The sequence below is a fragment of the Xenia sp. Carnegie-2017 genome, unplaced genomic scaffold (genome assembly GCF_021976095.1).
Source record: "Xenia sp. Carnegie-2017 unplaced genomic scaffold, XeniaSp_v1 HiC_scaffold_47, whole genome shotgun sequence".
NCBI classification, from domain to species: Eukaryota; Metazoa; Cnidaria; class Anthozoa; order Malacalcyonacea; family Xeniidae; genus Xenia; species Xenia sp. Carnegie-2017.
In genome coordinates, this window is record NW_025813512.1 from 58,700 (window position 1) to 84,023 (window position 25,324).

At 35.8% G+C, this 25,324-nt stretch overlaps 2 protein-coding genes, 1 long non-coding RNA gene and 1 pseudogene across 4 annotated transcripts; 2 read left to right on the plus strand and 2 right to left on the minus strand.

Moving 5' to 3' along the window:
• Positions 1–3,111: 3,111 nt before the first annotated feature.
• Positions 3,112–25,003, minus strand: LOC124456398 (UDP-GalNAc:beta-1,3-N-acetylgalactosaminyltransferase 2-like). Of its 2 annotated transcripts, none has more exons than XM_047006857.1 (10): positions 24,991–25,003; positions 8,913–9,267; positions 7,256–7,379; positions 6,226–6,326; positions 5,390–5,478; positions 5,123–5,221; positions 4,959–5,054; positions 4,419–4,532; positions 3,883–3,988; positions 3,112–3,378 (listed from the first exon to the last, which is right to left on the minus strand). In XM_047006857.1, the coding sequence occupies exons 2-10, from the start codon at positions 9,028–9,030 to the stop codon at positions 3,275–3,277; spliced, it is 951 nt and encodes a 316-aa protein (XP_046862813.1). In that variant the 5' UTR covers positions 9,031–9,267; positions 24,991–25,003; the 3' UTR covers positions 3,112–3,274. The 2 variants fall into 2 exon arrangements, with proteins under 2 accessions (XP_046862813.1, XP_046862812.1); XM_047006856.1 differs by having other exon boundaries at positions 7,256–7,382.
• LOC124456371 (pachytene checkpoint protein 2 homolog) lies at positions 11,358–12,390 on the minus strand. Its single transcript, XM_047006832.1, has 4 exons — positions 12,072–12,390; positions 11,930–11,996; positions 11,550–11,590; positions 11,358–11,415 (listed from the first exon to the last, which is right to left on the minus strand). The coding sequence occupies exons 1-4, from the start codon at positions 12,161–12,163 to the stop codon at positions 11,358–11,360; spliced, it is 258 nt and encodes an 85-aa protein (XP_046862788.1). The 5' UTR covers positions 12,164–12,390.
• The window catches only part of LOC124456401, a 53,753-nt pseudogene continuing 43,705 nt past the window's right edge, over positions 15,277–25,324 (plus strand).
• LOC124456411 lies at positions 22,489–24,433 on the plus strand. Its single transcript, XR_006952261.1, has 2 exons — positions 22,489–22,918; positions 23,887–24,433. It is a non-coding gene; the product is annotated as an uncharacterized LOC124456411 (long non-coding RNA).

A 25,324-nucleotide genomic window follows, 5' to 3' on the forward strand; every position in this document is an offset into this window, starting at 1 on the left:
ACGCTAATTCGTATGTTTGCAATCTCGTTTCTGTTTTACTTGAAAAATATTATAAATTTGGCAATTCCTAATGCCCAAAACATGATATCTCAAAAGGATTTTCACTATGTCAATAAAATCTTTAGAATGGACTCAGTATAAAGTAGATGGTTTGAACCGGAGTATCGTTACATGTTTGTAGATGTACATCGTCCAGGTTAGTAGAGTCCTGAGAAGTGTTGTTGCTGTTGGTGTTGACTAACATTTCGACAATCTTAGCAGTAGTATTTTGACTCTGAAGATGACTACCGCTAAGGTTGTCGAAACTTCAGTCAACATCAACACCAACAGTCCTTCTCAGGACTCTACTAACCTGGACGATCTACATCTACAAACACGTACCAGAATATTGTGTACTGACGGAGTTGAGCTAAACTCACCTTCCCACCACAATTTAGACGTGTTTTTTAAATTATGACTTTCCATTTCCTAAAAATATCAAATATTTCTTCAGTCGTGAAGTTCTTCGGTACACTATTAAAGATATAAAGCTTAATTAAAGACACCCTTACAAATCGCTTGATTGAGTAAAATCTTTAGATTGAGTCAAAAATCATCTGTGCAGCTTGTATACTTCCGGAGGTAATTAATGTTGAAATCGACTCTATACTGAGCATGCGCAATTTCTATTTCCTCGTGCTTTTATTGTAGAGACTCGGGACGAGACTCATTCCAAAGCTCTCAATGAGAGGTCTGGGATGGTGTAAAAATCATCTCCACAGCATGGTTTAAGAGTGGCGTAAGGGTGTTTTAAGGGTGGTTTAAGGGTAGAGTAAGGATGTTTTAAGGGTAGCGTAAAATGTTTTAAGGGAGTTTTAAGGGTAGCTTCAGCGTGGTTTAAAGGTGGTCCAAGGCTTTAAGTTACGCTTCGCTACCCTAGACTACGGTTAAACCACCCTTAAACTACCCTTAAACCCTCTAAAACCACATCTAAACCATTTTAAAAACCACGCTTAAGCCACCAGATTGATATACTCCAAAATCCCAAGATACATCTACGTACTCCAAAATCCCAAGATACCTCTACATACTCCCAACTCCCAAGTTACCTCTACGTACTCCCAACTCCCAAGTTACCTCTACGTACTCCCAACTCCCAAGTTACCTCTACGTACTCCCAACTCCCAAGTTACCTCTCTACGTACTCCCAACTCCCAAGTTACCTCTACGTACTCCCAACTCCCAAGTTACCTCTACGTACTCCCAACTCCCAAGTTACCTCTACGTACTCCCAACTCCCAAGTTACCTCTACGTACTCCCAACTCCCAAGATACCAACACGTATTTTCTATTATTTATTGAAGAGCTTTCACAAACCTGTAAGATGGTCTCCAGGTTAACAAAACAATCATCGTCAGTTTTCATTACAAAGGAAAAACTTAAAGTCGCCGAGAGCCTATTTAAAAAGAAAAGCCGACATGAAGCAAGATCAATATGACATATGACGACTGATGTCGTAGGTAAGGAGATACTGGCGAGATGAATTATACACTAATGCAAGTTATTTGGGCAAAAATAATGTTTAAAGTTGATTTGAGACTGTCCACTTATCGCCAGAAATTTCACAGTGGCATGAAAAAATATAAAAAGTCTCAGACACTCTCTTACCACGAGAAAAACTGAAGCAACTGGGATGGAAGATTTCTGTAAACATCGACATTTGAAACAAAAAGAATATCAGAAATAGTTCTGCTTTCTTTAAGTAAACGTTCATTCTCATCGTCTTTCAATCGCTGCCACTCCGACATTCGAGTTTCTTCTTCCTCTTTTGTCACGACTCTCTTCCCGGAGAATCTACGGAGGATTGCAAGTTGCTACAGACTTTAAAGAAATTTATTCATAAAGCATTGTACCATCTTTTCTTTTAATATTTGGTGAGGGAATATTAGTGTTTGGCACTAGGCTTTAAACTTCATATGAGTCTGCACAGTCCATTTGACAAATTTTTCAATTTCATAGTCATGGTAACGACAAGCTGGATCTATTTTCATCGCTTTCTGAGTGATTAAATCGTTTGGTCACATAAATGTACGCAAAATCATCTGAGCATGCGCAGTACGCTTGGAAATGCGCAGTACAAGCAAAGTCTATTTGACCAATTGTCTGAGTAAACGATCATGGAAATGACCAACTGCATTTATTAGAATCAATTAGGAGTAGATAACTTGCTTACTAGCAAATTATTAAAGATATCAACTGAGCATGCGCAGTTCACTTGACAGTTTTTGACTTCATAGTTATGGCAACGACCAGCTGCATCTACAAGCACCGAATTTGAAGTAAATAGCATGCTTAGTAACAATTAAATGGATAAATCATCTGCGCATGCGCAGGAGCATGCGCAGTACATTCGACCAATTGTTTATAGTCATGGCAACGACTAACTATATGTACTTGCACTATATTTGTGGCAATTAGCTCACTTAGTCGCAAATTATCAAAGAAATCATCTGGGCATGCGCAGTAGTGACTTTAATAATACCGCAACTTTCGTAAGCCTCTGAATTTTTGTATATATATATAAAGCCAATATTAGGTATAGTAGATGTCAACTAGCAGTGGAAGCTGGGTGCGATATGTATGCAGTGGCTTAGGGGTCCAGACGTTTCGGGTCGCGACCGCACTCTCCCTGCGTACCCCGAGCAAAGCCTATCGCAGGTGATCTCGGGGTCTGATGGGCGGAAGCTTGCTATTGCATCTCCCAAGTAGGATAGCGTGGAGGGGCCGAAATCTCCTACCGAAACGTTAACATGCGGCGTTCTAGTGCCTCGGCTTAAGCAGGTATCGGGAAGCATGGACCGAAAACGGGTTTTGCTTTTGAATTTAATCTTTTTTGTATAAAAGAAACTAGAACATTCAAGGATATTGCAAAAGTTAAAAAATTCCGCCTTAATGACTTATAATTTAAACCAACTGTAAATATGTTTATACGCTTTTACATGTTAACTTTTACAAGGTAACTATCTCATAACTCTCGTGATGAACGAGAGCCTCTTATACAATATAACTCTCATATCATGAACAAAAGTATCCATGAGCTTCATGGAAAAATGGATTATCTAATTCTTATAATAGATTTTACAAAGTTAGCATTTAATAAGCCAAGCCATTTGTATCGTTTAAATTATACCCTTATGTCATAAATTCATTGTGAATAATAACTTTCTTTTACCTTATTTTCACGGTTCAATCTAGAAAGTAACTTTACATTTCGAGTGATTTTACGGTTAAACAGTTAACTTTTCGGATTCATATGACTTCTTTTGATCGCATAGAGACAGCCATCCAATTTATTACGTACATGCATGTGTACTTTGCACTTCATTGCAAGAAACCACCCTACCAACAAATATCCAAATCCGATTTTAGCAGCATCGTACCCCGAGAAAAGCCTATCGCAGGGGTCTGATGGGCAGAAGCTTGCTATTGACATCCCAAAGTAATAGGGATATTTGCCACCTTTCAATTAATAGGATATCGAAATGGACCGAAAACGGGATTTTTTTGTTTTCAAAATTTTCTCTTCTCTTAAAGAGTAAACAAAATTAAAAATTCTCGCAAGCTTCCAACGGAAAAGACTCACAGCTTATAAGGCTTTGGGGCAATGCGTGGGCTACAACAGGAGAGGCATTCTTCATTAAAATTAAACTAACATTGAGAAGAGGCTTCCTCCCAAACAAATGCTAGCAACAAATCCACTTTACTGCTGAGGATATTTTGTTTCTTTTTCAATGTGCGCAGAAAAAAATCCAGTTAAGAGCAACTGTTGCATCAAATTTCTCGTTGTTAACCGCGAAAACGAAGAAGTCAGTACGTACGTAATGTAGCATAAAAAACACCTACTGTAAAGTCGATACATGAACGTTCCAGCCCCATCCACGCATCTAGCATCAGGAATTGATTCCTCGACTTCGGGAAAGACGGCGAACTCGTTGTTAATCCGTCTTATCTAGGAAAAAAGAGTAGGTTTGGGTTAGTATTCACCATAGATTTGTAACTGTAGCCAACAAAATATAAAATTATTTAACATTGAATTGGAAAACCCTTTATATACGTTCTAGTAGATTAGTAATGCTTGCAACATCGATTAAGTAACCAATTGTTTATTAATACACATGAATTTGCTACATCAAAAGCGAAATAAAGCCTCGTGCTCAAGAATCTGTTGTAAAATAAACAATAAATATCCATTGAAAAACTTGTATTTAGCAATATCGTAAAATGTCAATAATTTAGTCCAAATATCGATAAGAGGGCACCGAAGAAAAACATTTATTACTGGATAGTAATTCTTTCGGAGAAAATCGCTTCACTTGCTCTAAATCATAACAATTCACCTCCAATTGGCTATGACATAAAACTTCTTTATGGTTTTATACCTTGTGTACATTGAAATAATCCTCTCCGTTTTCAATGTTGGCAAAATACTCGCATTTTCTGCATCGAGAACTTGAACATTTTACGTTTTCAGACACGACGCTGCCCTTGAAGTCCTATAATGGCATTTGAAACGTACCAAATGTTCAAACTCTATAGAAAAGTTCAAAGTCATAATTAACTTTGTGACTAAGCTTCAATATCTTACATGTTTGTGCATGTAGATCGTCCAGGTCAGTAGAGTCCTGAGAAGGACTGTTGGTGTTGATGTTGACTGACGTTTCGACAACTTTAGTGGTAGTTATCTTCAGAGTCAAGTGAGGAGTAAACGTCAGGTTTGCCATATTTGTTATCTGCTTGCAGACGTTTACTCCTCACTCGACTTTGAAGATGACAACCACTAAGGTTGTCGAAACATCAGTCAACATCAACACCAACAGCCCTTCTCAGCACTCTACTAACCTGTACAAACATGATAACGATACTCCCGAGCTCAAACAATTCACTTGAATATTTTGATAAATTATCGACTTGTTACTCACCTTTGGCAAAATAAAGTTTTCAATTGCTTTAAACGACGAACCGTTTTCTGTTGTACCAGGGTCTTGGAAAGAGAAATAAACAGATATAATTTCGCTCTGAAACGAGATAAAACAATTTAGATCAAATAACTTGTAAACGGTATTTATAAACTGCATGGTTTAACCTTAGTTGTTCTGTCGTAGAGTCGAACAGAAGAGTTTCTTTTTGAATTCAACGATGATAAAGAGATGCCAAGACGAGTCAAAATAATGGGACGGATGATCTGTATAAAAATAATTGTATTGTATTGCCAACCCAAATTTTTACTCCTGAAGCCAAACAGACACTTTATGCAACAGGTTTCAGACTTTGTTCAGAAGGTCCCAAAGTTCAATGCAACAGTGTCCGTTGAGCAGTTCTTAATGGCTACAAATAACTAACTAATACTCACATCAAAGTCCCATCCGATAGATCCACTGTGAAAATATCTCAAATTTTCTTCATTTGGTCGTTTGTAAGCAATTACTTCATTTTCGTAGTCTAAACATCAATATGACAAACATATAAACACGTTTGATCATGCACTCGTTCCAGCCTCTATGACGGTAAAATCTCCATGAGAGATAGCAACACATATTTCCATCAAGACTGTCTGATCTTCGCTACAAATACATACAGCAATGATAAATTCGCAGCAGTGGCTGATTAATAATTACGGAGCATGTAGGCTAAGGCAAAATTACGAGGCCTGGTGATATTTAATCCCTCCACTAAGCTCAGTCTCTTGACAACGTTTGCGTTCTTTACGTTCCTTTGCCTTTGCATTTCCTAGCTTGCGTTTGTAACACATAGTGTGAACGATACAAAAGAAATTAATAGTTCAAAATAAACTTTAAAAATTATCAAAACAGTCTGCAGAAATAGGGAAATCCTCGTCAGTTCTTAGCCTCGCGCATTTAAACACTAGATGGTACGAAAGTCTTTTTCGTCGATATTCAATCGCACGTACGGTTTTCAACATCATAAATGGTCTAAAAACGGCACTTTTAGCAAGTTCCAAGCAGCAAAAAGTAAAAACTAACAATGTCTTGGTTTACTTTTCGTAATGAGTAATCCGCAACTGATTAACTTTAAATATCACATGTATAGTAGGTTATGTTCGACGTTTGTAAATATGTGCCTCGTTAGTTTATCGCCTGCATCGAGATTCCAACGTCATATTGTTTTATATCGGCTTTTCCAGGCGCCAAACCTCACAACTATCAAATCAAAAGTAAATTTTCAAACTTGGAGATTCGATTTTCTTTCTTTCGCATTTGTAAGGATCAATCCTGAACTCTGGAGGAACGTAACATGCATTATTTGAAACGATGAACTTCACCAACACTCTAAAACAACAATGGAATAGTAACCAACACTTTATTTTTCAGATTTAGTCATTGTACTTAGTTATATCACTGGTACAATTTTTTTGCGACAGAAACGGTTGTTGGGAACTCTGGCCAAGAAAACCACAGCAAAGAAAGGGATATTTTAGGCAAGTGTACCGTGAACCGTTATTTCTTGTGAATATTCGAGTTTAGCCTCAATACAATGACGTTAGTCAACACAGTTAAATTTATCATATGACAAAGAATGCAGTTTGCATGAGTTGTTCTTGTGTAGAACAAAACTGATAAACGAAACTAAAGACCTTGCTGTTGGTATATTCAATAGGCCATCATAGAAACGCACAACGCTACACTACTTAAAGAATGGCGGTCAGCTAAAATGTCCAATTCGATTCTACGTAGATCTGACAATTGCTAAAACGTTACTCATATCGGTAATCAGATTAGTTTACCAAACATTTCACTGGTATTGAAGACATACGTTGTAAACGTTCTCTGGTATTGAAGAAATACGTTGTAAACGTTCTCTGGTATTGAAGAAATACTTTGTAAACGTTCTCTGGTATTGAAAAAATACGTTGTAAACGTTCTCTGGTATTGAAGACATACGTTGTAAACGTTCTCTGGTATTGAAGAAATACGTTGTAAACGTTCTCTGGTATTGAAGAAATACGTTGTAAACGTTCTCTGGTATTGAAGAAATACTTTGTAAACGTTCTCTGGTATTGAAGAAATACGTTGTAAACGTTCTCTGGTATTAAAGAAATTCGTTGTAAACGCGACAGGCCAATTTGAAACACTGTTCTACACTTTACCTTCACAAATATTGTGTTTGCTGTAACGTTTCACACGCTAAGTAGCTCTAATTGAATACAAAACACACTACAGCTACCCTCAAGAAAATTCAGTGTTTTTCCTGTGCTTACCTTTTATTTAGAGATGAATGTCGTCTTGCATAGCCAACCCATGATTCACGTAAACTTTGCCTCAAATCAAAGTTGCCGCGCGATGAAAGTATTCCAACGACCAAATCATAATGAGAATAATTCTCTGCTGTCAAGAACATTATTTTAAAACATTAAAGAAAACAAGTGGAAACACAAATACAAAATGGACTATGTAGGATAAAGTTTTTAGATAACATGGTTAAATAACACTAGCGAAAGTTTTAATAAAAGATCACTCTTGATGAAAACATAAGACTGGAGTATATAAGGACTCAAGATTCAACATCAGATCACTCCTGATGAAGACACTAGACTGGAGTATATAAGGACTCAAGATTCAACATCAGATCACTCCAGATGAAGACATTAGTCTGTATATAAGGACTCAAGATTCAACATCAGATCACTCCTGATGAAGACACTAGACTGGAGTATATAACGACTCAAGATTCAACATCAGATCACTCCTGATGAAAACATAAGACTGGAGTATATAAGGACTCAAGTTTCAACATCAGATCACTCCTGATGAAGACACTAGACTGGAGTATATAAGGACTCAAGTTTCAACATCAGATCACTCCTGATGAAGACACTAGACTGGAGTATATAAGGACTCAAGATTCAACATCAGATCACTCCTGATGAAAACATAAGACTGGAGTATATAAGGACTCAAGATTCAACATCAGATCACTCCTGATGAAGACACTAGACTGGAGTATATAAGGACTCAAGATTCAACATCAGATCACTCCTGATGAAAACATAAGACTGGAGTATATAGGACTCAAGTTTCAACATCAGATCACTCCTGATGAAGACACTAGACTGGAGTATATAAGGACTCAAGTTTCAACATCAGATCACTCCTGATGAAGACACTAGACTGGAGTATATAAGGACTCAAGATTCAACATCAGATCACTCCTGATGAAAACATAAGACTGGAGTATATAAGGACTCAAGATTCAACATCAGATCACTCCTGATGAAGACACTAGACTGGAGTATATAAGGACTCAAGATTCAACATCAGATCACTCCTGATGAAAACATAAGACTGGAGTATATAAGGACTCAAGTTTCAACATCAGATCACTCCTGATGAAGACACTAGACTGGAGTATATAAGGACTAAAGTTTCAACATCAGATCACTCCTGATGAAGACACTAGACTGGAGTATATAAGGACTCAAGATTCAACATCAGATCACTCCTGATGAAAACATAAGACTGGAGTATATAAGGACTCAAGATTCAACATCAGATCACTCCTGATGAAAACATAAGACTGGAGTATATAAGGACTCAAGTTTCAACATCAGATCACTCCTGATGAAGACACTAGACTGGAGTATATAAGGACTCAAGTTTCAACATCAGATCACTCCTGATGAAGACACTAGACTGGAGTATATAAAGACTCAAGTTTCAACATCAGATCACTCCTGATGAAGACACTACGCTAGAGTATATGTAAACTCATCTTTCAAAACATATCGTTTATACTCAAGATATTAGATAGACGTACGACAATCTATAATGTCATATAAATCACGATAAAAAATCTGGTCCCCGGAGTCGACATGCTATCAGGCAGGCAACAAACAAAGATGAGATAGCTGTACAAACCTGTATTATCGCAGCAAAGCTTCAAATCTTTAACAACAAGATGATTATAGATGTATAACACGAAAATAGCGATCAATATTAGTAAAGTTGGCTTAAGGATGTCATTTAATGTAAACATAAGTTGAAATTAAACAGTTACAATTAACTATAGCGTATAAATATCTTTCCCTATGTAAAATAATCTATACATTATCCTCAATAACGAACTATACACATTGTTGCATTTTAATATATACGAACTTTGACCTCGGGTGTGTTGCGGAAACGTCATGTAAGGAGTCTTAAAGCATCAATATAAATTAGCAAACTTTGTGATCTATGTTACTTATTGAACTTAAATTGAGCAATACAAAATCTTAATCTTCAACAAAACATATCCAAAATATTACTATGAATGTATAAAAGTATACAATCGCTAAAAAGATCACGTTTGCACGCTTTTTCTTCACCAACTGAGCAAAGATTCTCTTTTCTTTGAACTGCTTGTCGACAACCATTGAAAGATTATTCAAAACTCTTCTAAGGTTATCGTTTGCGCCTATTACGTAGGTTTGAGGGACAATATAAGTACATGCATGTACAACAAAGAACACGGGTGAAGGCTTTAATTCGTATTACTTACTTTCGAATACAGCGCATGTGCAAGGAATGGTAGTTTACGAAGAGTTCGACCACTTAGTTGATAACTTTTCTAAACAAGAAAATGAGAGAAAGAATACTTCGTAGGTTTATCACAGTGAGACGCTTGACTGCTCCTTGCAAGTTCAAAGGAGAAGGGCCTCCCAAAGAAACCTAACCAAAAGTCAACCAATATTCGTGATTATTTGAGAGTGGTCCATTACTTGATAACTACTGACTACGATAACAAAGAAAAAACATCTTTACGCCTTAAATGTAGATGTAATACAAAGTTAAATTTTATTTATGTTGCAAGTATTAAGACGGTATATTTTAAACCTCAGTCCTAAATTATTTGAGAACTCATCTGAACATGCACAAACAACTCAACAAACTGTTCGAGTTTACAATCATGGCAATGACAAACAGAACAAGCTTGCATCCTTCTGTGGTTCACTTGGTCACATATTGGGAAATCATAAATTTCAATCATAATGAGGAATTTAGTCATTTAACAAATTTTTCATATTCATAGTGATGGCAACAACAAGCTGGACCTATTTTCATCACTTACTGAGTAATTAATCGCTTGGTCACAAAATATAAGAAGATCATCTGAGCATGCGCAGTACGCTTGGCATGCGCAGCTCAAGCATGCAAAGTCCACTTGACCAATTGTCCGAGTTGATAGTCATGGAAACGACCAACTACATTTACTAGCATCAATTAGGAGTATATAACTTGCTTATTAACAAACTATTAAAGATCTCAACTGAGCATGCGCAGTTAAATTGATTGGCTGCCAATGTTCATGGTCATGGCAACGACCAATTGCATCTACTAGCCCCGATTTTGAAGTAAATAGCATGTTTAGTAACAATTTAATGGAGAAATCATCTGCGCATGCGCTCGAGCATGCGCAGCCACTCGACTAATTGTTTATAGTCATGGCAACGACTAACTAGATGTACTTGCACTACATCTGGGGCAATTATCCCACTTAATCGCAAATTATCAAAGAAATTATCTGGGCATGCGCAGTTGTGACTTTAATAATACCACAAATTTCGTAAGCCTCTAAATTTTTGTATATATAAATATAAATCTATAGCTTCATATAGTAGATGTCAACTAGCAGTGGAAGCTGGGTGCGATATAGTATGCAGTGGCTTAGGGTCCACACTTCGGTGGCGACCGCACTCTCCCTGCGTACCCCGAGCAAAGCCTATCGCAGGTGATCTCGGGGTCTGATGGGCGGAAGCTTGCTATTGCATCTCCCAAGTAGGATAGCGTGGAGGGGCCGAAATCTGCTACCGAAACGTTAACATGCCGCGTTTTAGTGCCTTACGCTTAAGAAGGTATCGGGAAGCATGGACCGAAAACGGGGTTTTCCTTTCAAAATTTGTCTTTTTCTTTACAAGAATTCTTCTCATAAAGAAACTAGAACATACTGCCAGGGTTCAGACAACTTCTGAAAATCCCCCGGGCGTAGTTTCGTTTTCTTTGTAAAACGAGAAGAATACTAACTTGAAAACATGAAGACTGGGTGACATAATATTTACCATAAACTAAGACAAGAAATGTTTATTTTACTCTGTGACATCACTTTACTTTAAAGTGAAAGGTTTGAACATGGGAGTATCGTTACATGTTTGTAGATGTAGATCGTCCAGGTTAGTAAAGTCCTGAAAAGAACTGTTGTTGTTGATGCTGACTCTAAAGATGACTACCGCTAAGGTTGTTAAGAAGTCAGTCAACATCAACATCAACAGTCCTTCGCAGGACACCACTAACCTCGACGATCTACATCTACAAACATCTACTCACTTACTCGGCTATCTTCTTTAATTCAAGACTACAGTGTGTTACATCGTTGTCGACAAAGCTACAATGGAAAATAGGGAAAAAGTTGTACATCGGAAAAGAAAACCATGTCATCAACATAGAAGTGAACAAAAATTTCTAACAAACACCGTCAATTTTCGTCAAAATAAAATTTCGTGTATTTTTCAGTTGTACCTTAAATCCAAAATTTGAGTGGCTGGTGATATGATACTGGTCTGTGATGAAACGGTGAACATTAATTTTGATTATTAAAAAATTATCTACAATGCAATCGTTTGCAATCAATTTCTATATAGCTGCACACCTCTCTATTTAAGCAAGATGTTTGTATAACTTGCACAAACGACTATATTGTGGTATGGAAATAAAGCAGTAGACGTAAAGGTACAAAGTACTGAGAAGAGGGGATATACTTCACGAGGCAAATTGTTGTTTTATATTGTATATGATGACAGGTTGCGGTAAGCCATTTCGGCGTTCCTTTTGGCCAGAAAACATAATTGACCGGCAGCCATTTCGTTGATCACGTGCACAAGAAGACATAAGTTACATACAAACAAATGGTAAATTTTGTAAATAGCTTTGGCTGATGGCGGACCAATATACTGTTTGATGTCGGCTCTGTGGGCGAACAAATAGCGAAGTTAGATGAGAAAGTGAATTAAAAAACTTTCGAGTCACAAACATATTTTCAACCTGTCCACGAACGCAACGTCTATGGCTCTAGTTATGTTCGATGTTGTCAATATAATTACATTAGGATGTCTGAAATAAGAAGAAAACAACATTGGGGAAGACTAGGTTTAGCAAATAAACGCATAAATGTAGTTCAAATCAAGACTTCTGTAAATACGTAATTGATAGATAATAAGTATTTGACTGAGCAAAGTTGTCATCAAGCAAGTTTGTTCATGTCATATAAATATTTTCGTGCTTTTACTCCCTGTAAAAGCGACAACATTGTAGAGAAAGAAATAATACATAGTTCTAAAGATAGCAAATACCATAGTGAATGGTAAATGTAATATAATAAGGAAGATTGTTTTACTCTTGAACACAATACATAGAGACACATATATATAAGGATTTCCGGTTGTATTTCATAGTTGATACATCTTGACTTACAATTCACTGACTGACAACGTCAATCAAAACATGAACGACTTATTATATAGAATGTAAACGGTCCATATAAAACATCCGTTTCCCAAAAAATTAATGCCATTTCCAACCACCCAATCTTCCTCCAAGAATGAACAAACAGTAAGTTCTTATTAATTGTATTCATACAAATTCTATTAGTTTACATCGAAGTTTCGAATACTTGGCTATCATTTGAAAAATTGTTTTGATTTAGTCAAATTTTATATTACATACGTATGATCTTATTTTAATTACAAAAAATTTCTATGAGAATATCAAGTGTACGCTGCTTGAAATTTTGTGCAAGTTATTTCAAAATAGGTGGCAGAAGTCTCTTTTGGAATACTTGAATTTCTTTTTGAAATTCTTCACTAAATTAGAGAGCGAGGGAACTCTCTAGTTTAGTTAGAATATTGTAAAAAATCTTTTATGTGCATGTTTTTGTGTTTTTGTGCATGTTTATGATCATCTGCAAACACCGAAGAATGGAAGTCGAAAATTTTGTCTTCTCGAAACATGCCTTCTTTAAATTTTAATATCTTCTCCAAAAATAAGTAATAAATATTGGTTTAACTTACTGCAAGAAGCGTTGCTTGACAATGACAGGTTACGGCAATGTGGTTCTGAAAGAAATTGAAGCAAAGAAGATTTGATGAACGATACAAACAAATACATGCTTACATCTCTGTTCTGCTATTCTTGATCTTATCGACCTCTGCATCTGAAAAATACTGAGGAAAAAGTTGCAGTATGATGAAGCAAACAAGCAAACAACTGACAAACAAACACATACCGCAGTCTCAATCTTCATCGTTCAGTGCCATGAATAACTGTAAGAATAATGTTAAAATACAATCATGACGAACTGTAGGAGCATATAAATTTTCAAAAACCAGTGTTTGCAGACGATCTGTCGAAATTTCTATCAAAACTGGTACTTTACGATGATTTCAGAAAACAGCTGTAAACTGCAAACATTTACAGGAAAGGTTTACTTTTATGGCACAAAAGTTACTGTCAGATTTTTCAAACGAAGTCAATCATCTCCATTGAACATAATGGACAGACGAGCATTCATGACGAGCCCTCAAGTTGGATTCGAAAATTTGGAAACAGTTTCCTCTCCCGAGGAATTATCTTTATGATTGCAATAGTTCTATACAATCATACAAAATAGCTATTTTGGCTAAATCATTTACCAAACATTAGAACATCACCGGAAGTTAAATTTTTTATTGCTTTGTAGACACTGTTATAACATCCCTCAATATTATAACAGTGCAATCATAAGCACAAATAAACCATTAAATATTCAAAGTAGACGGCTAGTCTGACTGCCTCGTGATAATCATTTCGCATAGATGTTGAGTTTAAAGATTTTTGCAATACTCTGCCAGCGTATTGCAATTTCTCTTTTCAACCATGATGATTGATTTAATGTAAATTAGATTTTGTTTTAATTTTACACAAGATATGAGCGCAAGAAGCACTCTTATATTAACATGCTCTAAAGCATGTTAACTGATTGTGCTAACATCTACAAAATTACTCCATGGTATATAGAAGCGCCAGTCAGTTGTTGCACAAGTACACACATCTCTTTACTACCAAATCCCCAGTTATTACCAAATCAAGCACGTGTCAGAACTAGGCAATAATCAAACATAAGCTAGCTCTCTGTTGGTCGGTCGAATTATTGATATGGACAATGAAGAAGGATGTTTTGGGTCGAAGGATGATCTGTTTCTTCCGTTAGCAACATCTTGAAGTCAACTTTGTTGTCTAGAAATATAGAATACGAGAGAAATGAATTGATTTTTCAGTATCGGAAATCATCGCACCATGAACTTATTATGTTCGTTAATAAATCACTAATCACTTTGGTTACTTCTTAGTACTTTAACATGGCTCTCTGATCAAATAATTTAGTATGTTCAGCATCATAAATTATTGTGACACCCTAGCTCTTGCGTTCACTTCATTGCCATCTTTTCTTATTATCGTCAGTGATTCTTAACCGTGTACACTTTTAAATTATTTGTTTTAAAATTGAGTTACTTAGCCTGTGGCTGTCATAGAAAAATGATTTTCTTTTCAACTTCCAATGGCAAAGTTACACAACGAGAAGGTGCTTTTGGTGCTGTCTTTGGTCATACTAGTCTTACAGCACAAGCAAAAGTGATTATTAATTGTGAAACAAGACAGAATAAATGAAGGATTAGAATCAACATGAGCATAAACAAAACAATATTCAAAAGAATTTCCGTTTTCCTGGTCTTTTAGGTCTCATGAGAAAACAAAATTGAATGCATGGTACATACAGATAGAATAAGCATAAACGATAAAACTTTATTTCTTTTTCTCTTCAGAGTTTACACAGAAAGACATGGAAATCTTCTTTCGTTTTCTCTTGTTCTTTTGTGTTCTTCTTTCAGCTAATGCCTAACACATTTCCTTAAGCCTGTGTAATGGTGTAACTTCGCTCTTTTGAGTGGTGGGAGGAGCTTTAGGAATAAATTTGCCCATAAAAGCGTGGTGTTATTTTTTATGTTGTTTCCTAAGCTGAAAGAAGTATAAAATATTGAAAAGAAGAATATGATTTTTGATGTTTTTTTCTGTAAACCCTCGAGAGAGTCATAAGCACGCTCGTTGCTTATGCTTGTGATTGTAATGTTCCAACTTTTGCTTATTGTTTTCTTTAACACTTTATTGACACTTGACACAACATTCAAAATAGATATATTCTATTCAAACAGTTCATGAAAAAAATTATTGCTTTGTTCAGACAGTTGGATTGGCTGGATTTGAACAGGACGTTCTATACGAGAAGGGATTACGTTGGTTTTATTCAGTTATTTTGGGGATGATTGACGTATTATCAGTGTACCGTATGTCAAGAAGCATCCTATGGTGATACAGGTGAGCCATCACCCCTCAGATTAAGCTCTAGGATATGTTTGCTACAATGACGGAATCGTTGTAACAAAGTCTTCTGTTCTTACTTCATATGCTTCATCTTGTTTTATACAGTTTTCCAAAATGACTCAACTGTAAATATTGTAAAACAAGCACGATTAAAAGCGTGTATATAAATTTGTAAAAATTTAAGAATTGCCCAAGAATTTGTCCAAACAATTAATTTTTTGAGAATTTCAGAAATTTCCTTCAAATAGGCCATTCTTTTCTGAGAAATTTCCTTAGAAATAAGACCACATTTGACCATCGTTATCATGTTAACTACTTCATGTAAAAGTTATATATCGTCTTCCAAGAAAACAACATAACAATTTTTAATTTTAAACCTCACAAGCATTCGTTCTCCGCAAGAATATTTCTCTCCACATATCTGTTGTAAAAGAGTGAAAGACAAATAATATTTTAAAGAACATATAAAGTTTTTTTTGAAAGCTGAAACAAGGTAATAGATATATATGTTATTGTTATGCCTGAGTCTGACTTTGAGTTTCATAGCGGGAAATTGAAACGATATTTATTTTTATTTCTACATAGCAAAGATATTTAAGTTTTTTCCTACACAGCCAATATTGTGAATAATCTTTTGTATAACATCTCTAACTAAAGCAATATCGTTAAAATGGATAAAGTTCAAGAACTTTCTGAAGCACTGCCTTTACCAAGTCAGCCATTCTTAAACGTCGAAGTAAATGAATGCAAAGAAAGGTTAGTTCATAATATGAACAAAGGACTGTATGCAGAAGGATATTGAATTGCATTTCATGTAATAATCTAGTTGAGTGAGTCTGTGTTAGTGAAACCATGCTACAGGTGAAACTAGGTAATGAACAAATCATGTTTTTGTTTTGTAAAGAAACTTGAATAATTTTAATATGTTACTAGATTGACGTCACTGGTCATATGTTGTGCTTCAACAGACTCACTTCTTCAAATACCACTGTGCTGTCAAAACGTGAACAAAACCATTTATTCAATTTGATAATAAGCATTAACATCTTAATAGTATTTACCACTTTATTTTAGCACTATCCCAGAGTATAGAATTATAAAGCTTGTCAAAGACTTTCTTATCAACATGAAAACAATTCATGGCGACTCATGTTTCGTAGAATTTGTTGATCCTTTTAATGGAACATGTCAAGAGCATAACTATTGTGTATGACACAGATAATTTTTCAACATATGGCAAGGTTATTGACCCTATGATCAGACAATATTTACTTTCGCATGTGTGAGAGTAGGTTGTTCACACCCCCCTGGTATGTCACACATCCCTTTTGTTGAACCCCACGGAAAGAAAATGCAAGAACTCTTAGAGGATTGACTTAGTTTGATAATGAAGATTTACATGAAGTACATATTTCTGTCAAACCTTCATAATTCTTTTAACAGATAATTGATTTGAAAAAGTTATGCTAAAGTATCATGTCTATCAACTTCATGATGGGGGGCATGGATATGAAGAACTTGAGGATGATATATCTGCTCCAGACAACTGGCTTTTGCCTACAGGTGGGTAAATTTTGCCTGCAGGTGGTCAACTCACTTCAGTCCCAGGTCTTTTCGCTTTCACGAGTTATAAGTATTAGCAACTAATACAATTAATTCATCATTTTAGAGGATTTTCAGGGCTTGTGGGAAAGCTTGCTCTTTGACTCGGATGTGAAAAATCAGGTTGTTCTTCATAATGAACATTTAATGATTTCTCTCGTAAGCGAAGTTTAAATTGTAGCTTGTTAAGGACGTCTTTAGCGCCGAAATAAGTTAACGTTTAAACAGTTAGCTGTCAAAACGTCAAATAGATTTTTAAGGATTTTCCTAATTTCTCCTATTTTCCAATGTACATTATGTACTCGGGTTACTGATCAACGGAGTTACTGATCTGCTAACTTATTAATCTCTAATATTTTCAAAAGGTTTACGCAAGCGATGACATTGTGCACCGTAGTGGTGACAAAGCTTACTTAGTAAACATTAAAATACACATCTCAGCAATTCTAGCGAGTTATATCGATTAAAAATGTTAAAAATTTTGTTGTTCTAATTTATTTACGAAAGTATATGTCGTGCCATGACTATGATATTTCATGTATCTCATTTTTATCTTATTTTTTTAGTTGCTAAAATATGCGGCAACGACACTTCTCTTCTCCGACAGGTTTGTCGTGTGAAATGAAACTATTGAACTGAAGACTTTTTAGAGAAGCCAAATTGCAAAATCATTCGTTTTTCCATCTTTTTAAAATCACTCCCAAACAATGACATTTTCAAAGTATATATTAGTCACGTGTTTGAATCATATTTTAGAGGCGTGGATTTCAACATCATCTCGTGAAATAAAGTTACCTTATTGCATGGTAAGTTAGTTTCCTTGGTAACCAGACGTGAGTCCTTGCGTCATCGTCCGTCACGTGTATCTTTTTGCGAATCAAATTAGATTCTATTTTTGCGTGTGTTGACTTTGTAACAACTCTCATCTTAACGGAGTAAATCTCTTATCACTCATAACATTCAAGATTGAAAAATCACATATCAAAGTATTGATAAGAATAAGTTAGCTACAATCATATAGAATGAAACGCGAGAGACGTGATGGTGTTTTAACGAGCCAACTATTAAATGACGTCAAGGCTACCATGTTTGTGTACCGCTGTGACGTCACTCGAAAACAAACAACGAAGCCAATCAAACAACAGCCACTCATAGTACATCATGTTTGTCTTCACGTGATCTACTGCAAATATCCAGAAGAATGAGTTGAGCTTTTCTTTAAAACTTTCACAGAGCCAACCGGTACTGGTGAAACATCCTTATGCAAGGCGCTTGCTCAAAAATTATCCATACGACTTTCTAAAGGTAAAAACACTACATTTTATTTTGATGTTACGTAAATCGCAATCCATTACTATCCATGTGTGTAATGCAACTAATATTGCCACGTAATTTTATTGTTATGTCGTGAATTATAAATACAAAGTATAATCCGAAAAGGTTATATCCGAAAATGTTGTAAACTCAACATCAAATTTAGAAAACAAGACGATTAAAATGTAAATATTACACTTTCAATTGTTTTGCTTTGTAACTTTTATTTAAGTTTACAAGATGTTCTTTTGGCATTATCTTTACTTTGTTTTTAATGAAATTGTCGTCTACCTAAGGATTATGAACTATAAATTAAAGTGTGTTTCTACTTTTGAATCCTTAGATTTAACTATGGCCAGCTTATTGAAATAAACATTCACAGTTTATTTTCCGAGGTAGGCATCATTTTGAATAGCTCAAAGCAACATCACCGAGTGCGAAAATCCTCTGGAACCAAAATTACATTGCCATAAATTTTCCGTGAAACCTTTGTCGTCACCCCCTGTCAATATAAAATGCACGGCTCACATCAAAATATCAGTTCAGAAAACTGACATTTATATACCTGGGATTGAGATGTCGTTGAAGTTAATAAATCTAGTTCCGTATCACAAAATGATCATATCCAATTAAAAAGCATCTGTAATTTAAAATGTACATTGACATTATCTTTCCTTACAAACAGAGTGGAAAGTTAATGATGAAAATGTTTCAGAAAATTCAAGAGTTTATTGACGACAAATAAGCTTTAGTTTGCGTTCTTATCGACGAGGTAAACTTTGCTTAAACATTTCTTTCTTAATGCTCATGGTCAGATAGATGAGAAATCATTTACTATTTGTGTTTCTTGTTTCACAAAATACCCGAAGCACATGTACGCTTGTCGGTAATGTTTAAGGAAAATACCTTTGCTATCCATATCTTTTACTTCTGAAGGTTGAAAGTTTAACATCGGCAAGAAAATCTGCGTTGAACGGACAAGAACCTTCAGATGCCATTCGTGTTGTGAATGCATTTCTCACTCAAATTGACCATATAAAACTGTAAATGCAAAATATAAGCAGAATATGCATTTCGGCGAACATTGCGTTCTCATGGATTTTTTAGTGAACTAAGAGATTGTATTCGGTTATATGAACGGCGAGGCCAGCCGGCAGGGTTGTTGCGTTATGTATTATTTAATAAAATAGAGACTTTGTAGAAAATAGTTCTAAAGATAGCAAATACCATAGTAAATGGTAAAAGTAATATAATAAGTTGATAGTTCTTACAAGAACTGTTGTAAGTAAAGAGCACTAACCCAATAGTTCTAAATTAAACGACACGATGCATTTCGGCAGACTACTCCTCAGGTGTCAACGTCTGCTGAATGAAAATTTACAATCTACCGATATTTATAATGCCAAGACAACAGTCTTTATCAACTTATTATATTACATTTACCATTCACTATGGTATTTGCTATCTTTAGAACTATGTATTATTTCTTTCTCTACAATGTTGTCGCTTTTACAGGAGTAAAAGCACGAAAATATTTATATGACATGAACAAACTTGCTTGATGACAACTTTGCTCAGTCAAATACTTATTATCTATCAATTACGTATTTACAGAAGTCTTGATTTGAACTACATTTATGCGTTTATTTGCTAAACCTAGTCTTCCCCAATGTTGTTTTCTTCTTATTTCAGACATCCTAATGTAATTATATTGACAACATCGAACATAACTAGAGCCATAGACGTTGCGTTCGTGGACAGGTTGAAAAATATGTTTGTGACTCGAAAGTTTTTTAATTCACTTTCTCATCTAACTTCGCTATTTGTTCGCCCACAGAGCCGACATCAAACAGTATATTGGTCCGCCATCAGCCAAAGCTATTTACAAAATTTACCATTTGTTTGTATGTAACTTATGTCTTCTTGTGCACGTGATCAACGAAATGGCTGCCGGTCAATTATGTTTTCTGGCCAAAGGAACGCCGAAATGGCTTACCGCAACCTGTCATCATATACAATATAAAACAACAATTTGCCTCGTGAAGTATATCCCCTCTTCTCAGTACTTTGTACCTTTACGTCTACTGCTTTATTTCCATACCACAATATAGTCGTTTGTGCAAGTTATACAAACATCTTGCTTAAATAGAGAGGTGTGCAGCTATATAGAAATTGATTGCAAACGATTGCATTGTAGATAATTTTTTAATAATCAAAATTAATGTTCACCGTTTCATCACAGACCAGTATCATATCACCAGCCACTCAAATTTTGGATTTAAGGTACAACTGAAAAAATACACGAAATTTTATTTTGACGAAAATTGACGGTGTTTGTTAGAAATTTTTTTGTTCACTTCTATGTTGATGACATGGTTTTCTTTTCCGATGTACAACTTTTTTCCTATTTTCCATTGTAGCTTTGTCGACAACGATGTAACACACTGTAGTCTTGAATTAAAGAAGATAGCCGAGTAAGTGAAGTAGATGTTTGTAGATGTAGATCGTCGAGGTTAGTGGTGTCCTGCGAAGGACTGTTGATGTTGATGTTGACTGACTTCTTAACAACCTTAGCGGTAGTCATCTTTAGAGTCAGCATCAACAACAACAGTTCTTTTCAGGACTTTACTAACCTGGACGATCTACATCTACAAACATGTAACGATACTCCCATGTTCAAACCTTTCACTTTAAAGTAAAGTGATGTCACAGAGTAAAATAAACATTTCTTGTCTTAGTTTATGGTAAATATTATGTCACCCAGTCTTCATGTTTTCAAGTTAGTATTCTTCTCGTTTTACAAAGAAAACGAAACTACGCCCGGGGGATTTTCAGAAGTTGTCTGAACCCTGGCAGTATGTTCTAGTTTCTTTTATGAGAAGAATTCTTGTAAAGAAAAAAGACAAATTTTGAAAGGAAAAAAACCCGTTTTCGGTCCATGCTTCCCGATACCTTCTTAAGCGTAAGGCACTAAAACGCGGCATGTTAACGTTTCGGTAGCAGATTTCGGCCCCTCCACGCTATCCTACTTGGGAGATGCAATAGCAAGCTTCCGCCCATCAGACCCCGAGATCACCTGCGATAGGCTTTGCTCGGGGTACGCATGGAGAGTGCGGTCGCCACCGAAGTGTGGACCCCTAAGCCACTGCATACTATATCGCACCCAGCTTCCACTGCTAGTTGACATCTACTATATGAAGCTATAGATTTATATTTATATATACAAAAATTTAGAGGCTTACGAAATTTGTGGTATTATTAAAGTCACAACTGCGCATGCCCAGATAATTTCTTTGATAATTTGCGATTAAGTGGGATAATTGCCCCAGATGTAGTGCAAGTACATCTAGTTAGTCGTTGCCATGACTATAAACAATTAGTCGAGTGGGCTGCGCATGCTCGAGCGCATGCGCAGATGATTTCTCCATTAAATTGTTACTAAACATGCTATTTACTTCAAAATCGGGGCTAGTAGATGCAATTGGTCGTTGCCATGACCATGAACATTGGCAGCCAATCAATTTAACTGCGCATGCTCAGTTGAGATCTTTAATAGTTTGTTAATAAGCAAGTTATATACTCCCTAATTGATGCTAGTAAATGTAGTTGGTCGTTTCCATGACTATCAACTCGGACAATTGGTCAAGTGGACTTTGCATGCTTGAGCGTGCTGCGCATGCCCAAGCGTACTGCGCATGCTCAGATAATCTTCTTATATTTTTGTGACCAAGCGATTAATTACTCAGTAAGTGATGAAAATAGGTCCAGCTTGTTGTTGCCATCACTATGAATATGAAAAATTTGTTAAATGACTAAATTCCTCATTATAATTGAAATTTATGATTTCCCAATATGTGACCAAGTGAACCACAGAAGGATGCAAGCTTGTTCTGTTTGTCATTGCCATGATTGTAAACTCGAACAGTTTGTTGAGTTGTTTGTGCATGTTCAGATGAGTTCTCAAATAATTTAGGACTGAGGTTTAAAATATACCGTCTTAATACTTGCAACATAAATAAAATTTAACTTTGTATTACATCTACATTTAAGGCTTAAAGATGTTTTTTCTTTGTTATCGTAGTCAGTAGTTATCAAGTAATGGACCACTCTCAAATAATCACGAATATTGGTGATCTTTTTAGCGATTGTATACTTTTTATACATTCATAGTAATATTTTGGATATGTTTTGTTGAAGATTAAGATTTTTGTATTGCTCAATTTAAGTTCAATAAGTAACATAGATCACAAAGTTTGCTAATTTATATTGATGCTTTAAGACTCCTTACATGACGTTTCCGCAACACACCCGAGGTCAAAGTTCGTATATATTAAAATGCAACAATGTGTATAGTTCGTTATTGAGGATAATGTATAGATTATTTTACATAGGGAAAGATATTTATACGCTATAGTTAATTGTAACTGTTTAATTTCAACTTATGTTTACATTAAATGACATCCTTAAGCCAACTTTACTAATATTGATCGCTATTTTCGTGTTATACATCTATAATCATCTTGTTGTTAAAGATTTGAAGCTTTGCTGCGATAATACAGGTTTGTACAGCTATCTCATCTTTGTTTGTTGCCTGCCTGATAGCATGTCGACTCCGGGGACCAGATTTTTTATCGTGATTTATATGACATTATAGATTGTCGTACGTCTATCTAATATCTTGAGTATAAACGATATGTTTTGAAAGATGAGTTTACATATACTCTAGCGTAGTGTCTTCATCAGGAGTGATCTGATGTTGAAACTTGAGTCTTTATATACTCCAGTCTAGTGTCTTCATCAGGAGTGATCTGATGTTGAAACTTGAGTCCTTATATACTCCAGTCTAGTGTCTTCATCAGGAGTGATCTTATGTTGAAACTTGAGTCCTTATATACTCCAGTCTTATGTTTTCATCAGGAGTGATCTGATGTTGAATCTTGAGTCCTTATATACTCCAGTCTTACGTTTTCATCAGGAGTGATCTGATGTTGAATCTTGAGTCCTTATATACTCCAGTCTAGTGTCTTCATCAGGAGTGATCTGATGTTGAAACTTGAGTCCTTATATACTCCAGTCTAGTGTCTTCATCAGGAGTGATCTGATGTTGAAACTTGAGTCCTTATATACTCCAGTCTTATGTTTTCATCAGGAGTGATCTGATATTGAATCTTGAGTCCTTATATACTCCAGTCTAGTGTCTTCATCAGGAGTGATCTGATGTTGAAACTTGAGTCCTTATATACTCCAGTCTAGTGTCTTCATCAGGAGTGATCTGATGTTGAATCTTGAGTCCTTATATACTCCAGTCTAGTGTCTTCATCAGGAGTGATCTGATGTTGAATCTTGAGTCGTTATATACTCCATATAGCTGCACACCTCTCTATTTAAGCAAGATGTTTGTATAACTTGCACAAACGACTATATTGTGGTATGGAAATAAAGCAGTAGACGTAAAGGTACAAAGTACTGAGAAGAGGGGATATACTTCACGAGGCAAATTGTTGTTTTATATTGTATATGATGACAGGTTGCGGTAAGCCATTTCGGCGTTCCTTTTGGCCAGAAAACATAATTGACCGGCAGCCATTTCGTTGATCACGTGCACAAGAAGACATAAGTTACATACAAACAAATGGTAAATTTTGTAAATAGCTTTGGCTGATGGCGGACCAATATACTGTTTGATGTCGGCTCTGTGGGCGAACAAATAGCGAAGTTAGATGAGAAAGTGAATTAAAAAACTTTCGAGTCACAAACATATTTTTCAACCTGTCCACGAACGCAACGTCTATGGCTCTAGTTATGTTCGATGTTGTCAATATAATTACATTAGGATGTCTGAAATAAGAAGAAAACAACATTGGGGAAGACTAGGTTTAGCAAATAAACGCATAAATGTAGTTCAAATCAAGACTTCTGTAAATACGTAATTGATAGATAATAAGTATTTGACTGAGCAAAGTTGTCATCAAGCAAGTTTGTTCATGTTATATAAATATTTTCGTGCTTTTACTCCCTGTAAAAGCGACAACATTGTAGAGAAAGAAATAATACATAGTTCTAAAGATAGCAAATACCATAGTGAATGGTAAATGGTAAATCATCTGGGCATGCGCAGTAACGATAACAATCATCCCATAACTTTCGTACGCCTTTAAATTTTGGTATATACATATATAAAGCTAAAACTTCATATAGTAGATGTCAACTAGCAGTGGAAGCTGGGTGCGATGTAGTATGCAGTGGCTTTAGGGGCCCACACTTCGGTGGCGACCGCACTCTTCCTGCGTACCCTGAGCAAAGCCTATCGCAGGTGATCTCAGGGTCTGATGGGCGGAAGCTTGCTATTGGCATCCCCCAAGTAGGATAGCGTGGAGGGGCCGAAATATCCTACCGAAACGATAACAAGCGGCGTTCTAGTGCCTTGCGCTTAAGAAGGTATCGGGAAGCATGGACCGAAAACGGGGTTTTTTGCTTTCGAATTTTACCTTTTTGTTTTCTTCTCATAAAACAAACCAAGCAATGTTTCAATTAACTTATTATGACCCTGTCTTTTTCTGACACTTATAATTAAAGACAACCTTAAAATGTTTTATATCAATTTTATCGGTTTATATCTTTCTGATTTAACTCTCCCATTTACTGTTTCTCATGTATCACGAGCAAACCATCCATATGTTTCATGGAAAACAAACAAGGATTATGTGGTTCCCTTAGTTAACATGCGACGCTCTGGTGATCAACTATCTATGGGTATCGGGAGGCATGGACCGAAAACGGGATTCTTTGGTTTTCAAAATTTGTCTTTTTCTTTAAAAGTATTCTTCTCATAAAAAAAACTAGAACTTCCAAGGATACTTCAAAGGTTCAAACAACTTCTGCCTTTTTGAACTATAATTGATATAATGATCTCAGGTCTGATGAGCGGAAGCTTCCTATTGGCATCTCCCAAGTAGGATAGCTTG